General features: G+C 35.6%; 1 protein-coding gene across 11 annotated transcripts in view; it reads left to right on the forward strand.

Moving 5' to 3' along the window:
* Positions 1-211: 211 nt before the first annotated feature.
* Positions 212-24,661, forward strand: part of MLIP (muscular LMNA interacting protein) — a 267,406-nt gene continuing 242,956 nt past the window's right edge. For 9 of the 11 annotated variants that reach the window (XM_063096182.1, XM_063096193.1, XM_063096194.1 and 6 more), the window contains exon 1: positions 12,526-12,638. In XM_063096182.1, the coding sequence (XP_062952252.1) occupies positions 12,570-12,638 (69 nt within the window). In that variant the 5' untranslated portion in view covers positions 12,526-12,569. Of the gene's footprint in view, positions 371-12,525; positions 12,639-24,661 lie in introns of those variants that run through there. The other 2 variants (XM_063096183.1, XM_063096189.1) reach the window with 1 other exon arrangement.

A 24,661-nucleotide genomic window follows, 5' to 3' on the forward strand; every position in this document is an offset into this window, starting at 1 on the left:
AATATTCTCCTGTTGAAGAGTTTGCTTTTATATCTAGTGACATTTATCATTATCTAAGGCCAGCTGCCTGACTTCTCTTTAGTGCTCTGTTTATGGGGTTTGAACATCTATAAATGGAAACACTAGCTAACCAGAAATTATCGCCAGGGCTTTCTGATAGTGTCCTAGGCTCTCACAACTTGGAATGTCCTGCAGTATCTAACATGTAAGCATGTCAAATTATTTTCTAGACAGAATCTGAACCTCTGTTTCTCTCTCTCTCTCTCTTCCTCTCCCTGTCTTTCTCTCTCTCTCATTTACTTTTAACATGGAATTCAAAAAGCATGAAAAAAGAAGCTTACTAAACAAGAATTTAGAGGAGAAACTGACGGTAAGACTTGTGAAATTTAGCATACACAGATGTATAACGTACTGGACTGGGTAAAAGAGCAGCAGTCACAGATTGGAAAGGTTGTACTAACCAGCCCATATTTCCATGTTTTGCCAGTCAACAACCTTGAAATTAATGAGTTCCATGGGCTTTCCTGAAAACAATGTAATAAGGTTACACATAAAATGTTACTATTAGAATGTGGGCACATTTGATTTAGTTAAATGACGTGCTTTACCACTGTTTTATAAACTGGGATCCATTTATTTTGAGCCCTTCTTGTGTTGGCCTCAGTACTGGAAGATTGTTTTATTTATTGATATGAAGCTTAGCAAGTGTTCAAAGTCCAGTTTCTCTCTGAAATACCAGGGATATCTGTCAAGGAAAATATATAATTATTACAAAATATTTTAACCCTTTATGGAGTAAGTTTAATTAACTTCATTATAAGGATAAAGTTTACCTGATGCTAAGCAATTAAATGTCAATGAATAGTAGTGGTCACTTATATTTGCTCAAACACAAGATATACTATAACCTTGAGTAGAATGTGCTGTCTATAGATCATCTGATTGGTATAAGTAGCTAATTACGTTTGGAAATTTACTGTGGATACAGAGTTAACATTAGAATAGGGCATGACTAATTTTAATAGCAGTGCAAATTATAAAAAGTAAAAACATACTGACTATAATACTGAATTTGTGAGAATGCATTGTTCTTATGTCTGAAGTTGAAGTTTATACACTATTAATGATATTAAAACTTGAAAAATGGAAAAAAGAACTGTACTGGGTTGAAAATTCTTGAAGTGTATTAGAATCCCAAGGTCTTAAAGAAATATATTGGATAAAATATAACTTTTTGTTAAAGAATCTAGGTCATCGTTTTGAATAAAAACTGTGGACTTCTGCTCTAGATGATTGTCCAAACATGTAATGGCCACAGACTATTTTGTGTTTTAACTGTTTTGAAAGGTTGTGTGTCAATGTAACTAACCAGGGATTTTGATTCAGAAAGGCCTGGGTGAAAATTCTCACTTCACAACTTCTAAGTTTAAGATTATGGGATTTTGGTTAACCTTTCTGAGTCTCAGTTAACTCAGTTGGAAGATGGGGAACAGTAGTACTTAATTTGAAGGCTTTTGTGAGGATTAAAAACTGTACTGTATGTGAAGTCAGAGCCTGTGCCTATTTTTAAACTGTTTTTGTCCTGACTTACTAAAAAGCACGTGCCCAAAGAGTATTTAATATAGGAAGAGAAAGCTGAAGTGCATTTCAAAGTAAAAGGAAAAATCAGATATGTTAAGCATAAAGGCTTAGTGGACATAAAACTTTTATGGAACCAGATAGGAAGTAAATAAATACGCAAATAAAGAGTTGCTATGAATTAGTGTGAAATTTGATCCTGAGCTTCCTGGCAATCTTTTCCAGGAAGTTTTGCAAATATACGTGGTGGACAAGGGGCAAGGGCACAAAGTGAAAATGGTCTTACGTTATTGAAGTAATCTGATGCATTAACATTTCACTTTCTGGAAATCAGACATTTTGCCTCTCCGCCTCTACCTTGAACACAGCTATAAATCTAGAAGTGAGCAAAAACCTCTCCTTAGAGGAAGTAGCTGTCATAAAACGCATGAACATTACTCTGTTGCAGAGGCCTAGGGCTAGCCTCTGATTAACTTCCGGAAGATCAGGAAAAAATATGATCCAGATCAGAAGGTGTGAGACAGCCAAGCTCCACTGAGAAGAGACAGTTCTCAGGGAACATGTGAAAGCTCGGTATCGAGAGCAATTTCATGTATACCACAGAGCAATGTAACTCAGACACATTTCAGATAGAGGAATTCTCATGACACTGTGTTAGGAAGAAAAGATTAGCTTATGCTCAGTATTTTCTATTTTAGAAAATTGGAAAATATGTATCTGTGAAAGTTTCCAATAAAAATTATTTTAGCTAAACACTTTGGCTACTTATGCAGATAAACATCCAAAAATTTAAATTCACGGAGCATTGTGTTCCTTGCTAACACCAATGTAATAGAGTATGACTGTCTAGGTTGCTGAAGATAGTTTAAAATGTATTTTTGTGGAGTTCACTATGTTCTGAAAATTATTCAATTTATTTATTCTAAATAGTAAAGTTTTTAAAAGTGGGGTTTTTAAGAAGGGAGAATATCTTGCCATTGGAATATTTAATAAATTTATAATATTTAAATATTTGTACTTTATAATATTGTTGAGTTATAAGCATCTTGTTTAAAATTAAAGCTGTATTTCTCATAAGGATCTTTATCATGAAAAACGTTATCGTATACATGACATAACTAAGAAACATGCATGGTTGACTTTATTAGAAAAGCATTTCCAAAATAAGACCTATATCAAACAGGTAAGAAAATCAACAGTCTGCAGAATTTTAAAACTCAGTTTACTCTACCCAGAGAAATAGACAAAAAATGAAACAGAATTCTTTATTGTACATATAGTGGAAATCTTACCTTACCCTCGGTGAGTGAATTGCTACTTTTAAGTACTGACATTTTCCCTTGAATTTATTGCTGTTTGGTGATTAAAAGTAAAGATTTCCTGGGTGCTTATCAATTGAAAACACTTCTTTTACATCAATTCATCAACAGATAATCAGAAAAAAATGATTCTGAAATTCTTCAAGATTTCCTAAATCTACCAATACAAATGAAATTTCTCATAAACTGGTTAATATTAGTCCAATTTTTCAAACATGGAAAAGAAAAATCAATTAGCATGGACTTAGAAGGATATTTCTGCCCCTTGAAAAAACAGCTATTAAGCCATGTTGAATATCTCAGTCATTGATTCTGCAAAATCAGATTACATTAAGGCTAATTTTTGTGGGAAGTGGTGGGGGGTGGAGAAAGGGAGATGTATTGTTATAAAATAATATAACAATATTATAACAATAATTATATTATTTTATAACAATACATCTCAGTTTGGTTAATTCCACAATAATTGATGTTGGGGCTGAATGAATCTTTTGTTTTTCCTACCATGTGTTTTTCAAACTATGTTCCAAGGAACTCTGATTTTTCAAACTGCTCTGTGGTTCTGGTCTATGCTCAAGAATATTCAGGTAACACTGTGTAGGGAGTGCACCATACAGTACATTTCCCCTTGAGGACTCATATTGTATTTTAGCATAGTAAAGGCTGTGAGACACTCTGGAAGTTTATCTTGTTTCTTAAACTCACCTGTGAATGTTAATGCACTTTAACGTGTGTGCAGTAACTGTGAATTCTGAGAAACTAGTTTTCACTGGAACATATTTTAGACAATGATGTTTTATCATATGAATTCGTAGTCTGATTTTATTTATGAGTTACATTTTCAGAATAATCATATATAGAACAATAAATTCTAGCTGGGTGTCATTTGTATTTATAACATGAAGTTACTTCTAGTTTTAAAAATAAGTACTAGTTTCTATTTAGTATGTTTTAATAAATAAGTAAACCTAAGGCAATAAATCCTGACTACTCTCCAAACGACTTTTCTTTTAGATTATTAAATGCATCAGCAAAGAATTTTACTTATGTTTATCTTCAACTGAGGTTTTATAATGAAAAGAAACAATTCATGCATTAATATAGTAAAAATGGTTGTGTACCTGAGGACATTCTGACATAATAATGTTTTCTTTCTCTTAGAGAGGATAAGAACAGAGTTCATGCATGCATCTAATAATTTCTATCACATTAGTATAATTTGTCTCAAGAGACAGTTTTATCTTCCCGAGTAACGAATGTTCAATATCAAAGAAATGATGAATAGAAGAAGAATATGTGATCCAACTCGTTTTATGTTGAAACTTGGTGGATACAAATCAACAAGGTAATCAATATCTGAATGTCACAAATATGGCTTCCTTGAGTAAAAGTAACTAAGATTGAGAAAGAAAATATGTCATCTGACAGTTTTTAAACAGAATATATTTGTTTCCGTAGTGTAGTGGTTATCACGTTCGCCTAACAAACAGAATATATTTGATATAAGGTGCTAAGAGATTGTATTTTAAGTAATTTAAATTTGAACTTTTATATTTAAAAAACTTTAACTTAACTTGAATTTGAGGATGAAAGGCTCATCCAATGAAATGTAAATTTACTTATAATCTCACAATACAGCATTCTTATCAATTTCAGAAAAAGGCATTCATACTGCCTATGTCTGAATAAAAGAAAAATGAAATTGAACTGTGGGTAAAATGTAAAAATACAAAAAACTATATGTTTAAAAATTCTGTGGTAATTCACTGAAGGGTAGCTCCTTAAATAATATTAAATTAGTTATTAACTTATAGCTTCATTAATAGAAATAAAATTAATTACTTTCTAAGAAGAAATCTGTCCGCAGACAAATAATGTGAGATTATTGCTTTGGTTGCAATTCCTGATGTCATTATCTGATGATGAGTTTGAGTTTTGTTGAGAAACATCTTCTGAGATGTGAGCTGTTGCATATTAGGTAGAAATGTCCTGAGGAAAAAAACAAAAAGAGACTTTCAAATCAATACACATTTCTGAGCACTTATTTTGAACAAGACACAGTACTAGAGGTATAGTGGAAACATACATGATAAAGAAAGTCCTATGATTATCCTTTGATTATTTTTAAGTAGTTTACAAAATAATGATAAGTTTTAGTAGCTTCAAAATATTCTAAATGTACAGAACATAGACATCCCAATTTCTCACATAGGCTCATGGTAACAAGTCTATAATTATTCATCAAAATGTCTTAACAATGGGAACACCTGTAAAGCATTTTATGCAGTAACATTTTATTGCATCATAATATCTATCTACTTATCTATTTATTTTTCTTTCTATTTATGTCTAGAGTCAATGGTAACAGACACTCAGTAGGCCCTGACATACCTGAAAAAAAAGTTTCTACTGCTGATGTTTCTGATGTGTTATCTAAATATTATTTTCAGTATGGCTTGAATATTGTCTCTGATATATACATCATTCCTTATAAGACAACTTCATTGATGGAATTTGGATGTGTTGTCTCCTCCAAAACTCATGTGGAAATTTGATCTCCAATGTGGCAGTGTTGGAAACTGATTGAGTCATGGGGGCAGATCCCTCATGGATGGATTAATGCTCTCCCTGGGGGAGGGGGGATTAATGAGTGAGTTCTCACTCTATTAGTTCCTGCAAGAGCTGATTGTTTAAAGGACCCTGGCATCTCCTCTCTCTCTCTCTCTCTCTCTCTCTCTCTTGTTTCCTCTCACCATGTGTTCTGCTTGTATCCGCTGGCTGCTGCCACTTTCTGTCATGAGTAGAAGCAGCCTAAGGCCCATGCCAGATGCAGCTGTCCCAGAATCATAAACAAATAAACCTCTTTTCTTTATAAATTACCCAGTCTCAGATATTCTGTTACAGCAACACAAAATGGACTAATACATTCATATAATAAAATAAGTGATAAATCTAAATTAAATAAGTGGTAAATCTCTGTAGGTAAGGCACTGGGTCTATTTATCTTTATATCATTATTGATTGCATTATATTTTTAATAAACTAATTTTGGTGATGAGCAAAATGAAGGAAAGATGAAAAGAAATGAACATTAATATTTCCTTTTTTATGTTATTGTATTATTTATTTCAGAAACCTCTTCCCCTTTCTGTGCTACTCATGGAGTCGACCAATGACTTGCTATGTTCTGGATTTGACTGATAAAGTAGCCTTGGATGTCCGTTTTGTCTGCGTGATGATTTTGGTAGTAGGGGATGTGAGTTAATTTGTCCCCAAACTGTTGCTCTCCTGTGCTGCTAGCTCATGTTTGCTCTTATGGGTGACGCCTTCATGGGGAACGGGGGGCACTCAGCATCTTTAAGAATGATGCTGCTTTCCCTAAAGTTTCTGATGGAGTTTGGATGTATTGTCCTCCCAGCACTCATGGAAACCTGATCTCCAATGTGGCAGTTTGGGTCATGGGGGCGGATCCCTCATGAATGGATTAATGCTCTTCCTGGGGGAGGAAGGGTAGTGAGTGAGTTCTCGCTCTATTAGTTCCTGTGAGAGCTGGTTGTTTAAAAGACCTCAGCACCTCCTCTCCTCTCTTGCTTCCTCTCACCATTGGATCTGCTTATACCCACTGCTGCCTGCCGCTTTCCACTATTAGTAGAAGCAGCCTGTGTCCCATGCCAGATGCAGCTGTCTCAGAATCATAAGCTAAATAAACCTCTTTTCCTTATAAATTACCCAGTCTCGGTTACTTCTGTTATAGCAACACAAAATGGACTAAAACAGTGTCTGTGTTGCCCATTGTGCATTCTATGCCTCTACTTGGCACATCTCCCAAGATGACTCATTCATATTAGTATATTTTGAGTTTATTATCCACTTTTCTCCAGAAAGGGTCAGAGTTCTGTAGTAAGTTGACATCCAAAACACTTTATGGAAATAATTATTTTCAAAAAACAGAGGGGTGGCAGTGAAAAAAATTTTATGGTGAGTTCCTCAATAAGTATCCCTCAACTGGGAGACAAATGGTGGGAATTCAGACCCAGATTCTCTCAATTTCTGAACTCAGTGTCACTTCTGAATTTTTAGTAAGATCAATTAATTTCCATTTTTTAGGCAGATAACTGTCTGAAAAGTCAATAAAGGGGTGTGTAGGATCAATACCTCTACACAAGGTATTAGAGAGTTCACTGATTAAAATAATATTCTTTAAAGAACTGAGACATTCCTCAAGCATTATCAGTGATAAGAAGCTGGTTTTACTCCATGTAAAAATGTATATTTGCAAACAGTAACCATGAATCCTGATCATTTGGTAGATGAAAGTGAAAAACTAAATAGTTGCTCTCAAATCTCTTCTGCGTAGGAGGTAATTTCACCCTAATCTCTTTCTGGCCTCCCCTTCATAGAGCCAGTAATAAATTCTTAAAAATTCCTGAAAAATTTGTAGGATAAAATAAAAAAAAGGAAGGAGGAGGCATGATGCTGTGCTGGTAGTGACCATGGGGATCAATGAGAAATTACCAAGCAGTGGGAATTGAAGTCCTAATGAGCATAATTGCAGAATGAGGTGAGACCGGAAAAATGATGAGTCCGGGTAGGTCAGTGAGTGCAGATGTTCCTTGTACTACCTGACACACCTATGGAAATGCTAATGAAGGAACTGTGTCTTTGGGGGTGTGTGTGTGTGTGTGTGTGTGTGTGTGTGTGTGTGTGTGTGTGTGTTTTAACAGTGATGAGGACTTATTCCAAATATTCCAAACAAGAGAACTTCTATCTCTTCCTAAGTGTCAAAAGCATACTGGATCTGAGTCCAAGAGACTAATACTGTCGTGTTTTTGTGGCCTGCGACAAATCACTTACCCTTTGCTTTCCTCATCGACAAAGTGAGAAGCTGGATTGAATGTGCAAAGATTGCTCTGCTCTCTAGCATTTTATATGTCTATGGAAAGTGTCCTCTGGCTGTGGATTTATTAAATCCTTTCCATACCAAGCACTGCCTGTTTATTCAAACATTAGAAACCTAGAAATAGTTTATATTTTTATATTGTCACTGACCAAATGTAAAATAGAAGTCCTGGTTATTAGGTGAAACCTTTCTCTCAGTATAGAAAATTCACAGTTCAGTACTCATAAATTAAATTGCATATTTTTTCTGTGTTTTCACTGAGAAACAGCAAAGATTTGGGAATTGAATCATGGGTGAAAACTGTGGAATAGATGAAAAAAGTATCATGTAAGTGTCTGGACATCAGTATCAAAATATCAAAACAAAGCATTCTATTTTCTCCAAATATTATATAAAATAAAGTGGATGCTGTGTTTTCATCAGGAATAAAAATTTAGAAAATATGTATATAAGATCTGTGTTTTAGGGTCTGTTCAGTCTGCTCAGTTGATTACAGCATGGTGCTAATTAACACCGAGTTCTGGGGTTCGATCCCTGTACTGGCCAGCTGCCAAGAAAAAGAAAAAGAAAAATTGAAACAGAATTTTTTTGGTGGCTTGCTGGTACAGGGATCGAATCCTGGACCTTAGTGTTATTAACACCAAACTCTAACCAATGGAGCTGACCAGCCAGCCCTAAATGTTATTTTTGAAATGGGTTCTTCAGGGCATATTCATTCCCTTTTGTAATTCTTATCATACCCTGCAGCGTATGTGACACAGATATCTCGGTCCCTTTGCAACCTTACTTTCAGCCCCTCTGCATTGCTGAAGGTTGAGGAAAAAGTGGACGCACACAGATGGCAAAAGCCTAGCTGCTGTTTTCATGTTCTTTCTTCTTTTTAAAAGAATGAGGGCTGTGTCTATTAGAACTCAGGGAGAGCAGCTGAGAGTTCAGAAGTGAAACTGATAAGGATCCAGATTTCTACTTTATGGTCCAAATCAAGTTCTTGAAGCCATCCAGTCCTTTGAAAACCACTGCTAATTAAAGCAGTGTCTGCTGATAATGTAAGTCTGAGACACCCTGTTTGAATGGATCTTTTGATATAATAGCTCTGTATGGTGGTGAATAACAGGAGGGAGAGAGACGGATTGCAGGCTTTGACGGAGCTGTGCTTTCACAGTGACCTTTATAACACACTGTATGTGAGGTGAAATATTTTCTAGGTTTTCATTGTGGGAATTGCAATTACATAGCTAGTTGTTCTGTCCTGAGTACAGCTCCCCTAAGGGAATGACAAACAGACTGTTGTTTTAGTGACGGAATTACATTAGGGAATCATCAGCTTCATTTTCCTACATGACCTTCATAAAAATAAGGAGATGATTTTAAAAAGTGGCTAGAAGATGCTTGTGGTTTAATTGCTGTTCTTTTGCTATTTATAACCTAAAATTTTTCTCAGGGGTCCTTCTATCAATTTTCAGTTAATGGGCATTTCCTTTCATGTGTAGCTTCTGGGAATGATGTAACCTCCAACTTGTTCTTCAAAATCGACCTAGTACACTTGTGGATGTCAGAATGTGGCAATTCAGAGACCACCTCATGATTTTAAACACTAACTTGATGGAATTCATCTTAGGAGCAGATGAGAGAGCCTGTGGATTGCTTTCCTGAACCTGTTATAATTTCTCTGGGGATATCATGTCGTAGTGGGAAGCTGAAGGAAGAAAATGTCAGCATGAATTAATAAGCTTATCACAGAGAGTGGAGTGTTCTTTTTCATTCCTGTTTTGTTTTTCCAATTGAGCTCAGCTTTCAGTCTGGAAATTCCTGAATGTTTTATTGTGCCATCTACTTCTACTCATTCATTCATTCATCCAGCCTGGGCGTCCTCTCAATGCAGCTTGTTGACCTGCTGGCTGCCAGTACAGTAGTCCTCCCTTATCTGTGGAGGATGCTATCCAAGACCCCAATGGATGTCTGAAACTGTGGATAGTACAAAATCCTATGTACACAGTACTGTTTCTTCCTATACCTCCACACCTATGATAAAGTTTACCTTACAAATTAGACACAGTAAGAGATTAGCAACAATAACTAATAATAAAATAGCACAATTGCACCAATATACTGCCATAAAAGTTATATGAATGTGGCCTTTCTTCCTCAAAATACTGTAATGTTTTTGAACTGTGGTTGGCCACAGTAGCTAAAACCACGGAAAGCGATAAGAGAGGACCATGGGGTGGGGAAGGAGAGGAAGGAGCTGGTCTTAGACACTTTCAGTAAATTCCCTTCTTTTCAGCCCCATGTTTCAGTCATGCCTTTGTGGACTTTACTTTCCTTGACTCTGGTGTCTTCTGGGGTTTGAGGAGGCATTTTTTAGGCCCCTTTTTTGACAGTTTGGCTTCATCTGGCAAGACAGCTCTATCTCCTTTTATGCTCCTAAAATATACCATGTGCTTTTTATATTGACACTCCTCCCATGCCAGATCTTTTATTGTTGTAGGATTATTCATTTAAATTCTTTTACTCTCATTTTAGTAGGATCAAGAGAAGGATACAAGAGAAACACAAGTTCTATCAGCCATCTTGAACCAGAAGCCCCTAGATTTATTTTTAAAGCTCTCCTTCAATTGAGCTTTATTTGTGTTGACAAGTCTTTTCAATAGGTGATGCATGTTGTGAAACATCCTTATTCTTTGCTGAGAGATGCTATGGTCTAAATGTGTTCCTCAAAATTCACATGTTGAAACTTAATCACCAATGTGATAGTATTAGAGGTGGGGGCCTTTGAGATGTGATTAAATTGTGAGCTTGGAGTCCTAGCCCTTATGAAAGGGCTTGAGGGAGTAACTTCATTCTCTTCTGTTTGCCATGTGAGGACATAGTGCTTTTTGCTTTTCGTCCCTTCTGCCGTGTGAGGCCTAGGAGATGCCATCTAGGAGGAATGGCCTTCACCAGACACTGAACGTGCTGGCACCTTGACCTTGAGTTTCCTAGCCTCTAGACTGTGAGGAAATAAATTTTTGTTCTTTATAAGTTACCCAGTCTCAGGTATTTTGTTGCAGTATCACAAATGGACTAAGACAAGAGATAAATGGTGTTATGTAAAACCATTGCATAAGCTATGTCATATGGCATTGAAAAAAACCTTCTGATCACATAACTAAAATTATGTCATTTCTAAAGTTTTGAAAGTTTCAGCTTCTTATGACAATTATAGTCTTTACCCTTTTTCTTTGTGTCATAGTGATTTTTTGATTGTAAAATGCAGAATCTCTGAGGTCAGGATTCAATTCCGGCTTCTTGTGTATCCAGCCTAAATGAGCTATAGTTTTCTCATATGTAAAATGGAATATGACCTGCCTCACAGGGCTGTCACCTGGACTAAAACTGAGGAAATAGTTGAAAAGTGCCTGCACGTAGTAAGCACTCAATGAATGATAGCCGTTAGAGAGCTGAGACTCACAGTGGTATACAGGTTACTTCTTGCGTCTGGATAAACCCTGGACTTGTGATTGGGGGTTGTTCTCTTCAGACCAAATCACGTGTAATTTCAAACGGAGAGTTAAACCAGAGACAATGCTTAATTTCCCACTAAACAAGGTGCCATCATCAAAACTTTATTTAATTTAAATTTTATCTCTATCTTGGGAAGAGTGACAGAGTTTCAAATATAAGAATGCTTAAAACATGGTGCCTGTTATGAAAGACATTATGGCCTGGTCTCAGTGGAGGATAATTATATTACAGGAATGCAAGTGCTATATAGACAGGAGGAAATGGTGAAATACCTAACATGTGGCCTGTACGATGAATTAAAAAAAACCCACCAAAGCTGCTAGACTTATCAAGGTGGGATATTTGTAGGAGGGGAAGAATATAGGTAAGAGGAAGGAGAGTTAGAGAAGGCATCCTGGTGCACGTGTGCATGTGTAGAATGTTCAGAAGAAGAACACAAATATAGTTAACAACTGCTGTGTGATTCAGAGAAATTTTAAAACCAGGAAACTATTTATTCTGTTTCGGTATCATAAATTATGCCTCTTACCTTCTTCTGGTATTTTTCTTCCTTGCATGTAAGATATTTTCCTAGGAAAGCAACACTTCCAATAGTTTATTTTTAAAAACTTTTTCTTTAAAATATATAGTTTCATATACTGCAGATAGAACTGTAAATTGGTACAGTTTTTCTGGAGTATAATATGTATTGAAGCTTTAGGTATGTACATGTTACATTCCTACTGGCCAAGTAATTTTACTCTAGAAATTTGTTTGAAGCAGAGAAATATACAAATATTTAGTTATGATGATGTTTATTGCAATATTGTTTATTGAAAGTAAAAATAATGGACACAGTAGAGAAATTACATAGTTACTAATCTACGATAACATAATACAAAGAAATTTAAAGACATTGGTATAGTGGACAATATATATCTTTTTTTCCTATAGAAGGGCAGATATTATGCAAAGCAGAACAGTCCTTTTATAGTTTCTCTATGTCAGCAGAACATTAACATGTAAATTAGCGAATGTATTTGTGCAGCACATCTCTAAGAGCTCAACCCTAGAATATTAATAGCCCAAATAAAGGCAAAAATTTCATGGGCTGAATTGTATTTTTTGGTCATACCAAAATTTCAAATAGCTGAGTGTTTTTCTTTTTTTTTTTTTTTTTAGTAATAACTGCACATTTTATGATCTTGCTGACTTGATGAGATTGTGTCAGAGAGAAATGCAAGGTCATCTGGTATTTGGTGCTTTATTCTTCATCTGAGAGCAGATTTATGGAAACCTTGAGTGCTTTCATCCTGCATGTACAGTCTTGGCCACCAGCAGACTGCAAACTCCCCAAGGTCAGGCACGCTGTATTCCTGGCACCTGCTATGCCTGATACACGGGAAGTAGTACTCAGTAAACCTTGTTGAACCGCATAGGCATGGCTGTTATAGGTCTGAGTGTGCGTGTGTGCACACCTGTGTGTAATGCTCTTTATCTGATTTGGTAAGTGTCAGGGATCCTAAACTAAGCTTAAGCTGAATTCACCTTAAGATTCAGCCACATCTGGAGAGCTAGTAGTTTGGCACTTTCAAAGGACTGTTTTCAAGAGACACTGAAGAACCTCTCAGGAAGAGATTCATGCTGAGGGAAGTGAGAAATGAGATACTGTTTTTGTAAATGGAAAATGAGAGACCCTGTGTATGCCAGGCTGCGCCTCCTTCTGACTGTCCTCCAACTCAACCTCATCAGTCATGACTGTATAAAAATGGAGTCATTTTGCATGAAATCTTCATACAATATGAAGAGCACTAAATGCCAATATGCCTGGTATTAGCAACTTGGCAGTTGCAGCAGCACCCTTGATGCAGAGCCCGGGACACCCTTGGGTGGACATCGGTAGCAGCCATGGTGGCACTGCAGATGTTGACATTGGCAGTGGCATCACCAAAGTGTGATCGTGAGTCAGAGTGTGAAGGGAGGACAATGTCCGTCTCCTTATGTTAGCCAAAGTGCTAGTTCATGGAGCAATGACAGTTTTACAGAGATTATGGAACTTTCTCAGAGTGGGTAAAAGTATAGCCATAAAGATACTATTTTTTAATACTATTTTGATGCTTAATTTGATCTATTTTTCCCCCAAGGTAACCCAGTATATCCCAACAACAGGTTATATTTACTATTCCCTTGAGAAAATTAAGTAAAAAAGAAAAAATGGCTTTAGCACTAGATATTTTCAGATACCTGCAAATACTTTACTTCTGGCAGTTCTGATTAGTGAGATGCTTATGAAATCAGTAAAAACTGGGTAATTGTCTGGAATTTTTGTGCATTTGGTTTTAGTTTCTTTTTACAAGACAAGAGAAGTAAAAGGGATCTTTTTAGGTTCCCCATGTGTTTAAAGTCCTAGGGACAATTTTACATTGATGTCTATCAATAATTGTAGGAGGAAATGAGCTTCTTGTCATTGTGAAGACGAGAAGCATGCTGACATTTTCCTCATTATTCTGTTTTTATTGATGTTTTACCATTAATAATAGGACAACTATTGATGTTTTAATACAGTAGTCTAAATATTTTAGGACGTTATCCTTACAAAACATTTTAACTGGAATTTTTAATATAACATCAGAATTGAAAACCAACTCCCTCTTGATTGGTCGTTTGAGATAAACTGAGTAATTTTGCCTGGATGATAATAATGATATTGATAATAGCCTGAGTGTGTTCCGCGCTTGAAGAAGCAGGTAAAGCACTTTATTGGGAATCTTCACCACAACTCTAGGAGGTAAATGGTATTATTCCTATTTTCCAGTTAAATAGATTGTCTTAAATCAGTTGCTCAGGACACATAGAAAGTAAGTGGAAGAGTTTGGTCTCAGGATAGTCTGAGTCCAGATCTGTTCTAACCCGCACCTATATCCCTCTCATGACAGACCCAGAACCTCAGCTACCCCATCACCCCTTTGTGATAACTTTCTATCTCCCTCAGAGCAAACACGTACCTTGTGTTTACTCCAATGTATAATAATCAAATAATTAAAGCTGTCATTTGCCCTGAGAGGCCTTTATTATTCTTTGTTCTTAAAAGATTAGAGTAATGTTTAATTGTTGAATGGAATAAAATATTACTACTATAAACTCTAAGTAAGTAATAGTCATTTAACATTTTCCTAAATACACTTAACATGAGGTAAAACAATTTTCCTTTAAATAGGGAAATACATTTGGGTAACATGTTGAAACTTCAGCAGTATTATAATCAGATAGATGATAATGTTTGCATCATGTATAAGGAGTGGTGGAAAAAATTTGACTAGTTTTTGGGGACCTAATTTATTGGTCAACTATTGTTGTCCGATCTTAGATGAAAATCAAAAGCAGAAGAAAGAGGGTATCTAACATAATTTTTCTTCAACTAATGTTAAATCATTCCTTCAGATTTCTATTAGTGTGACGTTTTTTTTTTTTTTTTTAAAGATAAGACCCCTGGCAATTACTAATCTATTCTTCATCTATATTCATGAACAATGTTATCAACAACTATAATTATGTTATTTCACAATGTTAAATAAGTGGAATTTTGCAGTATATAACCTTTTGAAGTTGGCTTTCTTTCATTTGGCATAAGTTCTTTATGGTTTGTACAAGTTGTGTAGAACCATAATTTGTCTCTTATTACAGCTGAATAGTATTCCGTGGTATGGATAGATTAAAGTTTTTTTTTTTCACCATTAACCCACTGAGGGACTTTTGAATGGTTTTCAATTTTTAACTATTATAAATAAAGCTGCTATGAATATTCGTGTATACATTTCTGTGTGAAAATAAAGTTTTCACTTCTCTGAGATAAATGCCTGCCGGTGCAATTGCTGGGTCATACGGTAAATCTGTTTTTTAACTTTAAAAAGAATTACCAAACTACCTTCTAGAGTGGCTGTACCATTTTATACTTTTGCTAGCAATGTATGAGAGTTCCAGAATTTGGTGTTATTTTTTATTTTAGTTATTTTAATGAGTAGGTAATGGTATCATGGTTTTAATTTGTATTCCCTTGATAGTCAATGCTGTTGAACATATTTTTATGTGCTGCTTTTCCATCTGTGTGTATTTTTTGGTGAAGTGTCTGTTCAGATCTCTTGCCCATATTTTAATCAGGTTGTTTTTTTCCTTGTTGTTGAATTTTGGGAGTATTTAAAAATATATTCTAGATACATGTTCATTGTTGGATATGTGGTTTGCAAATATTTTCTACGAATTTGTAGCTTGTCTTTCATCCTCTTAACGGGTCTTTTGCAGAGCAAAGTTGTTAGTTTTGCTAAGGTTCAGTTTATCATATTTTTCTTTTATAGATAGCACTTTTGGTATTAAGTATAAGAACTCTTCCTTTAGTTCTAGGTATTGAAGATATTCTCCTATTGTTTAAAGCTTTATTGTTTGCCAATGTACATTTAAGTCTGTGAACCATTTTGAATTAATTTTTGTATAAGGCTTAGATCAAAGTTCTACTCTTCCTCTTCCTTCTCCTTCTGCTTTTTTGTTTATAGATGTCCAAATGTTCCAACATCATTTATTGGAAAGGCATAGACACTATATTTCTCAACCCATAGAAAGAATTCCATGTAGTACAAATTTGCTTTAACACCAAGGAAGACAGTAGCCACCCATACTATTAACTCTTGTGTGCTTTCATTACGTTCCAGGCATTGTTCTAATTTATATATAAATATATACATATATATACACACACACACACACATGCATACATGTTTATATATATATAAAACTTATTTGATCCACACATTAATTCTCAAAGTTTATATTATTACTATCCTAGTTTAATATATAGGGAAACCAAGGTAAAAGAGACTAAATAACTTCTTTGAAATCACACAGTTTGAAAACATACAGCTGGTTGCAAACCGAGGCTGAGTATCTCCGGGGTCTATGCTCTTAACAACTGTATGGTTTATAATTCATGGTTATAATTTAAACAAGACCATGTTTTGGGATAGATTTTACTTATCTGCTTTCTGATTAGTATTTGGATCCAAATAACGAATAATGCTCTTAAGGAACACTGAGAATGGTGACCTGAAACATTAGGTTGATTAAAGATTTAGATAACCAAGATCACTGTTTTAGAAAGATTGTAGCAAAGATTTACTGAATGAGGGATTTGCAATATTTTATGAGGTTGACCTTTGCAGGAACTTACTGTGAGATTTCCTTCAACCCCAAATTTTGTAACTTTAAATAATTAAAAAGATCATTTCAGCCGAATTTATCTTGTTTTTATGACCAACCATTTTAATTTCCTCTATGGTACTATTGGTATTTATTTGCAAGTATCAGAGTTCTTCATGTCATGGGCAGATTTATTATTTTTATTTAGCCAGGTGACCGCATAACTTACTATCCAAACAGGGACTCCTTGGAGAGTGAAAAAGGGCCCTATTAATAATTACTTCAGGAAACAGGCTTAAACCAGGACTGTCTCAGACAAGCTAGGGCACATGGGCACCCGATGTCTAACTTACCCATGGGTGGAAACCAGAAAATCAATGATTCTAGGGGCCATGGCTGACTTCTGACTCTCTAAAAGTTGAAAGGATTCTCTGACAGATAAATGCCGTTTGCTTCTGTTCTTAGCAAAAGGGATGGAGGATACTAAAAGGACAAGTTGAGTCCACTTATCGACATTCTTTTTAAGAGTTTAAACTTTGTTCTTTTGTGTTTGTCATGTGTCTTAGTTCAGTCTGCTATAACAGAGCATCATAAGCGGGGTGGCTTATATGCAATAGAAGTTTGTCACAGTTCTGAAGGCTGGAAGTCCAAGATCACGGTGCCAGCATGGCTGGGTTATGGTGAAGGCCCTTTTTTGGGTTACAGACTGCCAACTTCTTATATTTTCCTCACCCGGTGGAAAGAGGGTGCGAGAGCTTTCTGAGGTTCCTTTCATAAAGGGCACTGATCCCATTCATGAGGGCTTACGTCCCATCTCCCAACACCACCATGCTGAGGGTTAGGATTTCAATATATAAATTTTGGGGACACAGAAACATTCAGTCTATAATGTCATGTTATATTTTATGATGGAGAGAAAGATGGTCTTTCATGTCATTCCTTCAAAGCTATAAGGTAAGTGGTGCAGCCAGTGCTCTTGACTATGAAAGGGAAGGGGGAAATTCAGCTCAGTTTTTAAAGATGTTGGTTAATTTTGCTTGTTGAATGAGAAGAATCTAGGGAGAGAAAGACAAGGGCTGCAGTTCTATCAACTTTCCAGTGGACAGAATATTTTATTATTATGTTCAAAGGCATGGAAATATTTTGTTCAAAGGTGTGAATGATATTTTTTTCCTAGTGTCGTAGATCTCAGCAGGAGGTTACTAGGGAACATTAAATGTTCCTCTTGTCCTTGGTCTTTCATTGCTGTTTTCATTTGCTGAGTGATGCAGTGTGGTGTTGGGAAGAACAAGGAAGGCTTGGCCATCAGTTTAAGCACAGCTGGATCAAGTTGCTGAACCTCCTTGGGTCCCAGTTTTTCCATCAATAAAAGGAAAATGTTGAACCACATCTATTTAGGCTTCTCCCAGTTTTAATTTATGTAATTCTATAACCTACTGGGAGGGTGGAGCTTAGATTCCTAAAAGTTCTATCTCAGACAACATCAGGCCTAGATTTCATGCTTCATCTATTAAAAAAAGGCAAATCAAAACTTTTCTGGAGTTTTTACCAGGGAGAATAACTATTAAAGTACCTTTAAAAGCATACATCTGCATAGAGTAAGGGAGCCATATTATGGAGGCCCCAAATTTGAAGTTTTTAAAAAAAGACAATATAGAATAAGTATTGAGCAAAGATTAAAAAAATTAAGAAAGGATCAGTTTGCTAATTTAAAGAATTCCAGTGTCATTATCAAAGTATTTGAGTCAGGTCAGCCCAGTGTGCTTTTACATAGTGGTGAAGAATGCTGGCTTGACAGTGACGCTGGGCACAATTCCTGGCTCCCACCACTACTCAACTATGTAACCTTGGGCAAGTTCATTAACTTCTCTGCATATCAGAATCCTTGTATATGAAACAAAGATAATAATAGTAGCCATGTCAAAGTGTTATTGTGAGAAATAACATGTGTAAAAATCCCAACAGTTTATTTCCCTGTAATTCTAGTCTTCCATCTAAGTTTTAATGGAAAAAATATTGGGCGAATTGATTTGTATTTGTAGAGTAGTTTAAACTGCTGTTATAAGTAGACCCAAATATGTTGACTTAGTAAAAATCTATTTTTCTCTCACGCAGTAGCTCTGGAAGGTTCTAGGTGGGCCTTGGAAGTGGGAACAAGGAAAGCGGGGTGTCAAATATGTTCTGCTCGGTAACTACAAAGTGAAAATTAATACTTTGTCAGTGGCGTGCTAGGGATAGAGAGAAACATATACACCTCTTGGGAACTTATGGCCAATGCCAAGACTTAAAAAAAGTTCCTTCAATAGAGTTACAGAAATGTAGTAGATGTTTGTGATATTTATAGATCTTGTTCTTGGTTGACACATGGACTAAAAATAATCAAAGAATTTGGGCAGTCAGAAGGGGGTCTCTAATAGGTTGCATTAGTGTTTCCCATGTCCTGTACTGCTTTTGTTCTTCCTTGACTGGTAATTCTGTGTATGTTCTGTGAAGGACTGGTGATAATGCTCACAGTGTTTCTATGATCCTAAGAAACCAGGGACATACACAGCTGTACGTAGCTCCACATTCATCAAGTCCACATATTTGGTAGCTGGAATCTTGCCAATCTTCCATGGCTTTCCTGGATTAATTTTGTAACCTAGCCTGATTAGGTGGATCCATATAGGGGATTTCTGCTCAGTGGGTATTTGCAAGATATGTAATACTGAGTGAAAGCTTGTGTGTGTGTGTGTGTGTGTGTGTGTGTGTGTGTGTGTGTGTGTGAGAGAGAGAGAGAGAGAAGGAGAGAGAGACAGAGGAGATCTAAAGCATGATGAAAGAGGCCTTGATAGGTGCTTCTACACAACATTGTTCTTCATCATGGTTTTGGATAAAGGCATCATTGTTGTGAAGTGGAGGTGTCATTAAAAGGGGAGGGGTAGTCTGCTAGTCTTTGGGAGGTGTTGGTGAACTTGAAGATGTTTATCAGATTTGTTGAGAAAGCAAAGGTCACTGGCTTAGGGTTACATTTTGATAGGGGAAAGATATTCTGTGAAAGAGACTGATGGCCCTCACAGGGGAGGATTGTGGGTTATGTTCAAAACAAAGTCACCAGTGCTGTGTGCTTAAAACATCATGTTGGATTCAGAGTCTAAGACTGAATCTCAGTTCTGCTGCCTTCCAGCTGTGGAGTTGTCTTTGGCAACTTCTCTTCAGTGAACCTTGTGGAGTATACATAAAGCAAATGTATCTCACAGGGCCTGGTTTTCCAAAGCCCAGCAGTTTAAGGTTTAGCCTGGCTTCTTAAAAGTACATATAAAATGTTGACATTGCAAAAGACAGGAAAATTTCCCCAGGCTATAGTCTCTGTTGTAAGATAAAGAATTGTGACACAGCAAGGTTGCTGGCTCAAAGACAGACAGGTTACTGATTGATATGTAAAGATACTGGGAAGTTGCTGTAAAAAGAGAATGTTTGCTAAAATCAAGCTTTTGTTGGTGGATCAACTTAACTTCTTGCAAATTGCATTATGGAATGTCACCTTGCTTATCTTACTGAATGTTACCAGCTTCGATTGTTAAACTTGTTAAACTATACTTAGCAAAAACACCACCTACGTTCTCTTCCTGTAACTTCCTGGTCTGGGAGAATAAATGTGGGAAGAGAACCCCAATTCGTGGTTAATTTCCCAAATGGAAGGAATGCATCTATCTTGAGGGTTCCAGGAGATTAACCCCTTTCAGGGCTTCTCACTGGTCAGAAGAGATGGGCTTTGAGTAATCTTTGGTAACTTCATCACCCAGGGGAAAAGGGGTGACAAATCAGTGGGAGGCAAAGCAACAGAACTTCATTTTGGTTATTGTATTGTAACCTCAGTATTGTTGCTAATATCTACTGATAGTATCTTTGTGATTTAATGTGAGATTAAATAATAAAATCACTTAGATCAATGCATATGGAGTTCAGAAAATGTTCATATATCACCTCATTCTGCAATTCCCTCAGAGTTCTACAAAGGCTTAGTCAGCTCTGGTTCTAACATACAGTGTGAGCAACTTTTGAAAGCAACCTGTGAGTAAATAGATATACTAGACTATTGAATATGCCCTCTGGTAACTCATCCGTAGACATTTGTTCTCTGATATGTCTCCAATCTAAATTAAGGTTATTAGTTTTGTAGTGAGGTTTTCTCTTATGTTATGATCAGGAGACTTAAAATTCCTTGAAAAGAAGAGATCTTTTAAAAGAGGGAAAGCAGATCTCAGAAGTGTCTAGTTCATTCATTGTGTTCTCCAGAAGACTGGATGCTAAAAACAATTTGTGGATTACTACTTGTCTATGACAAGGTTTTACTTACTCTAGAGTAAATGAGAAAAATAAGAACAATGTAATTTCTTTCATAAAATAATTTATGTTTATTCGATTTGTTTAATGGACTGTCCTGTTTTTTGAGATTACATCCTCCCTCATTCATTTGATTTGAAATTTTCTTTATATTTATGAAATTATAAATCTCCAAAAAAGCAATTACTGATTCATGAAGTCCAAAAATCTGAAAAACCACTCTTTCTGATGTTCTGGTCTCTGCTTTCACATGTCCTTATAAAGACCTACTGAACTTTTTTTTTTTTTTTTTGATTATTACTAAACTGTGACTTCTTAGCATGTATTATATATCACTTTCTTTTGCTTCTTTTAAAAACGATTTTAACATTTGTTAGTACGTATTTGTGGGGTACGGTGAGTTTCAATACATGTAGATACTGTACATCGATTCACTTAGAATAGATAGCATAGCTTTGTATCTGTTAATCCACCACTTCCCCTCTCTGTCTCCCATAATCCCCTCCCAGCCTCTGGTTACTATTATTCTACTCTCTACTACTATGAGAACCTTTTTTTTAAAAAAAAGATTCCACAAATATGTGAGATCATGTGGCATTTGTCTTTCTGTACCTGGCTTTCTTCACTTAACATAATGGTCTTCAATTCCATCCATGATGTTGCAACTGACAGAATTTCTTTTTCTTTTTTTAATAGATGAATAGTATTCCATTGTGTGTATATATCACAGTTTTTTAATCCATTCATCCATTGGTCAGCATTTAAGTTGATTCCATCTCTTTGCTATTGCAAGTAGTGTTGTAGTGAACATGAGTGCAGGTGTCTCTTCAGTTTTTCTTTGGGTATACACTCAGTAGTGGGGTAGGTGGGTCATAAGTTAGTTCAATTTATTTAGTTCTCTGAGGAACATTTATACTGTTTTCTACAATGGCTATACCAATTTACATTCCCACCAACAATGTAAGACAGGTCCTTTTTCTCTGCATCCTCCAGCATTTGTTATTTTCTGTCTTTTTGATACTAGCTATTCTAACTGGAGTAAGATGATATCTCATTGTGGTTTTTATTTGCATTTCCCTGATGATTAATGAGGTTGAGCATTTTTTCATGTGCCTGTTGGATATTTATTGGTTTTCTTTTGAGAAATATCTGTTCAGTTCCTTCTAATTGGGTTATTTGGTTTTCATTTTTTTTTTTTTTTGCTGTTGTTTGAATTCCTTATATACTCTAGATATTAGCCACTTGTCTGATGAGTAGCTTGCAAACACTTGCTCTCATTCTGTAGGTGCTTTTTCATTTTGTTGATTGTGTCTTTTGCTGTGCAGAAGCTTTTTAGCTATGTAGTCCCATTTGTCTATGTTTGCTTTAATTACCTGTGCCTTTGTAGTCTTGTTCAAAAAAGCACTACCCACTCTCATTTTGTGTAGTCTTTTCTCTGTGCTTTTTTCTAGTAGTTTCATAATTTCAGGTCTTAAATTTAGGTCTTTAATCTATTTTCAGTTGATTTTTGTGTGTGGTGAAAGATAGGGGCCGAGTTTCAATCTTCTGCATGTGGACATCCAGTTTTCTCAGCATGATTTATTGAAGAGGCTGTACTTTCCCCAGTGTGTATTTTTGGCACCTTTGTTGAAAATAAATTGACTGTAAAAGCTTGGGTTTTTTTCTAGGCTCTCTGTTCTGTTTCATTGCTCTGTTTATCTGTTTTCATGCCAGTACCATGCTGTTTTGATTGCTATAGCTTTATAACATATTTTAAAGTTGTGATGCCTCCAACTTTGTTCTTTTTGTTTACAATTGCTGTGGCTGTACAGGGTCTTTTGTGGTTCCATACAGATTTTATGATCTTTTTTTCTATTTCTGTGAAGAATGTCATTGGTATTTTGATAGGGATTGCATTGAATCTATAGATTGCTTTGGGTAATATGAACATTTTGATGATGTTAATTCTTCCAACCCATGAACATGGGATATATTTTCATTTATTTGTGTCTTCAATTTTTTCTGCCAATGTTTAATAATTTTCATTGTAGAGGTCTTTCACCTCCTTGGTTAAATTTCTTCCTACATATTTCTTTCTTTCTTTTTGGTAGCTATTGTGAATGTGATTACTTCCTTGATTTCATCTTCAGATATTTCATTATTGGCATATAGGAACATTATTGATTTTTGTTTGTTGATTTTTTATCCTGCCACTTTACTGAATTCACTTATTCTAGTAAGTTTTTGGTGGAGTCTTTAAGGTTTTCTATGTATGTGATCATGTCATCTGCAAATACGGAGAGTTTGACTTTTTCCTTCGTGATTTGGATGCCTTTTATTTCTCTCTCTCTTGCCTGATTGGGCTGGCTAGAACTTCCAGTACTGTGTTGAATAAGAGTGGGGAAAGTAAGCATCCTTGTCTTGTTCCAGTTCTTAGAGGAAAAGCCTTTGAATTTTCCATTTAGTATGATATTGACTGTGGATTTGTCATATGTGATCTTTATTGTGTTGAAGTACTTTCCTTCTATACATAATTTGTTGAGTGTTTTTATCATGAAAAGGTGTTGGATTTTATCATATGGTTTTTCTGCATTTGTTGAAATGATCATATGTTTTTTTCCCCCTTCATTCTGTTGCTGTCTGGATTACTTTTCCTTTGCTGAAAGAGGGGTATTAAAGTTCCCAACTATTATTGTGTTGGAATCTATGTCTCTCATTAGGTCTAGTAGTATTTGTTTTGTATATCTGGGTGCTCCAGAGTTGGGTTCATATCTATTTAGAATTGTATCCTCTTGCTGTATTGATCCCTTTTTCTTTATATAATAACCCTCCTTATCTTTTTTTACTTTCCTGGCTTGAAGTCTATTTTATCTGATATAAGTGTAGATATTCCTGCTCTTTTCTTATTTCCATTTTCATGAAATATCTTTTACCATCCCTTTGCTTTCAGTTGATTTGTGTCTTTATAGGTGAAGTGAGTTTCTTGTAGGTAGTAAACTATTGGTTCTTGTTTTACAATCCATTTATCCAGTCTGTGTCTTTTAATTGGGGCATTTAATCCATTTACATTTAGAGTTACACTTCCCTCTGTGTAACTGAGATGAAAAAAGCAAGAATTCACTCAAAGCACCATGAATAAGGCCTGGAGGGACTGCAGCCCATCAGGGGAGCAGCAGCCCCAATTCAAAATCAGCCTTTCTTTTTATTGACAAGACAAGGAAGTTTCAGAAGAAAAATCAGTTGATTCAATCATCAAAGAAGGACATAAAAATGGGCAGTGTTACAGAGTGAATTATGGCTAAGTATAGCTTTAAACAACTGAAACTAGTAACAGCAGTAAAATTAACAATGTGACATTCCAGAATGCAGTTTGTAAAAGGCTAAGTCAATCCGCCAAACAAACAGCTTGTTCTTAGCAAACATTTTCTTTTCCCCATACTTCCATACAGCAATTTCCTAAGCATATTTAAACAGCATTCAAGCAGTTTCCTTAACATATCTTAAGAACAATCAGTAGGTTAAAAATTCAATAGTCCTTTGAGCCGGAATCAAAACAGCAACCTAAAATAGTCCAAGTACACAATCCTATCCCTAAACAGTGATTAGAATTGATTAGATGGCTTTTGCCAAGCTGTCTGTAGACTTTTGTCCTCTACTCGAGAACTTTGTAGCTCCATTCATGCATTTACCTAAAGATCCTATTCTAAGATCAAAGGAGAATCAAGATTTCTAACCCACTACAATTATTGATATGTACGGACTTGTTACTGCCATTTTAAACTTTTTTTTGTGGTTGTTTTGTAGATTTTTTTTTATTCTTTTTTTTCCAGTCTTATGTACTCCTTTGTGATTAAGTGGTTTTGACTAGTAGTATATTTTGATTTATCAC

Source organism: Cynocephalus volans, chromosome 5, assembly GCF_027409185.1.
Source record: "Cynocephalus volans isolate mCynVol1 chromosome 5, mCynVol1.pri, whole genome shotgun sequence".
Taxonomy (NCBI): domain Eukaryota; kingdom Metazoa; phylum Chordata; class Mammalia; order Dermoptera; family Cynocephalidae; genus Cynocephalus; species Cynocephalus volans.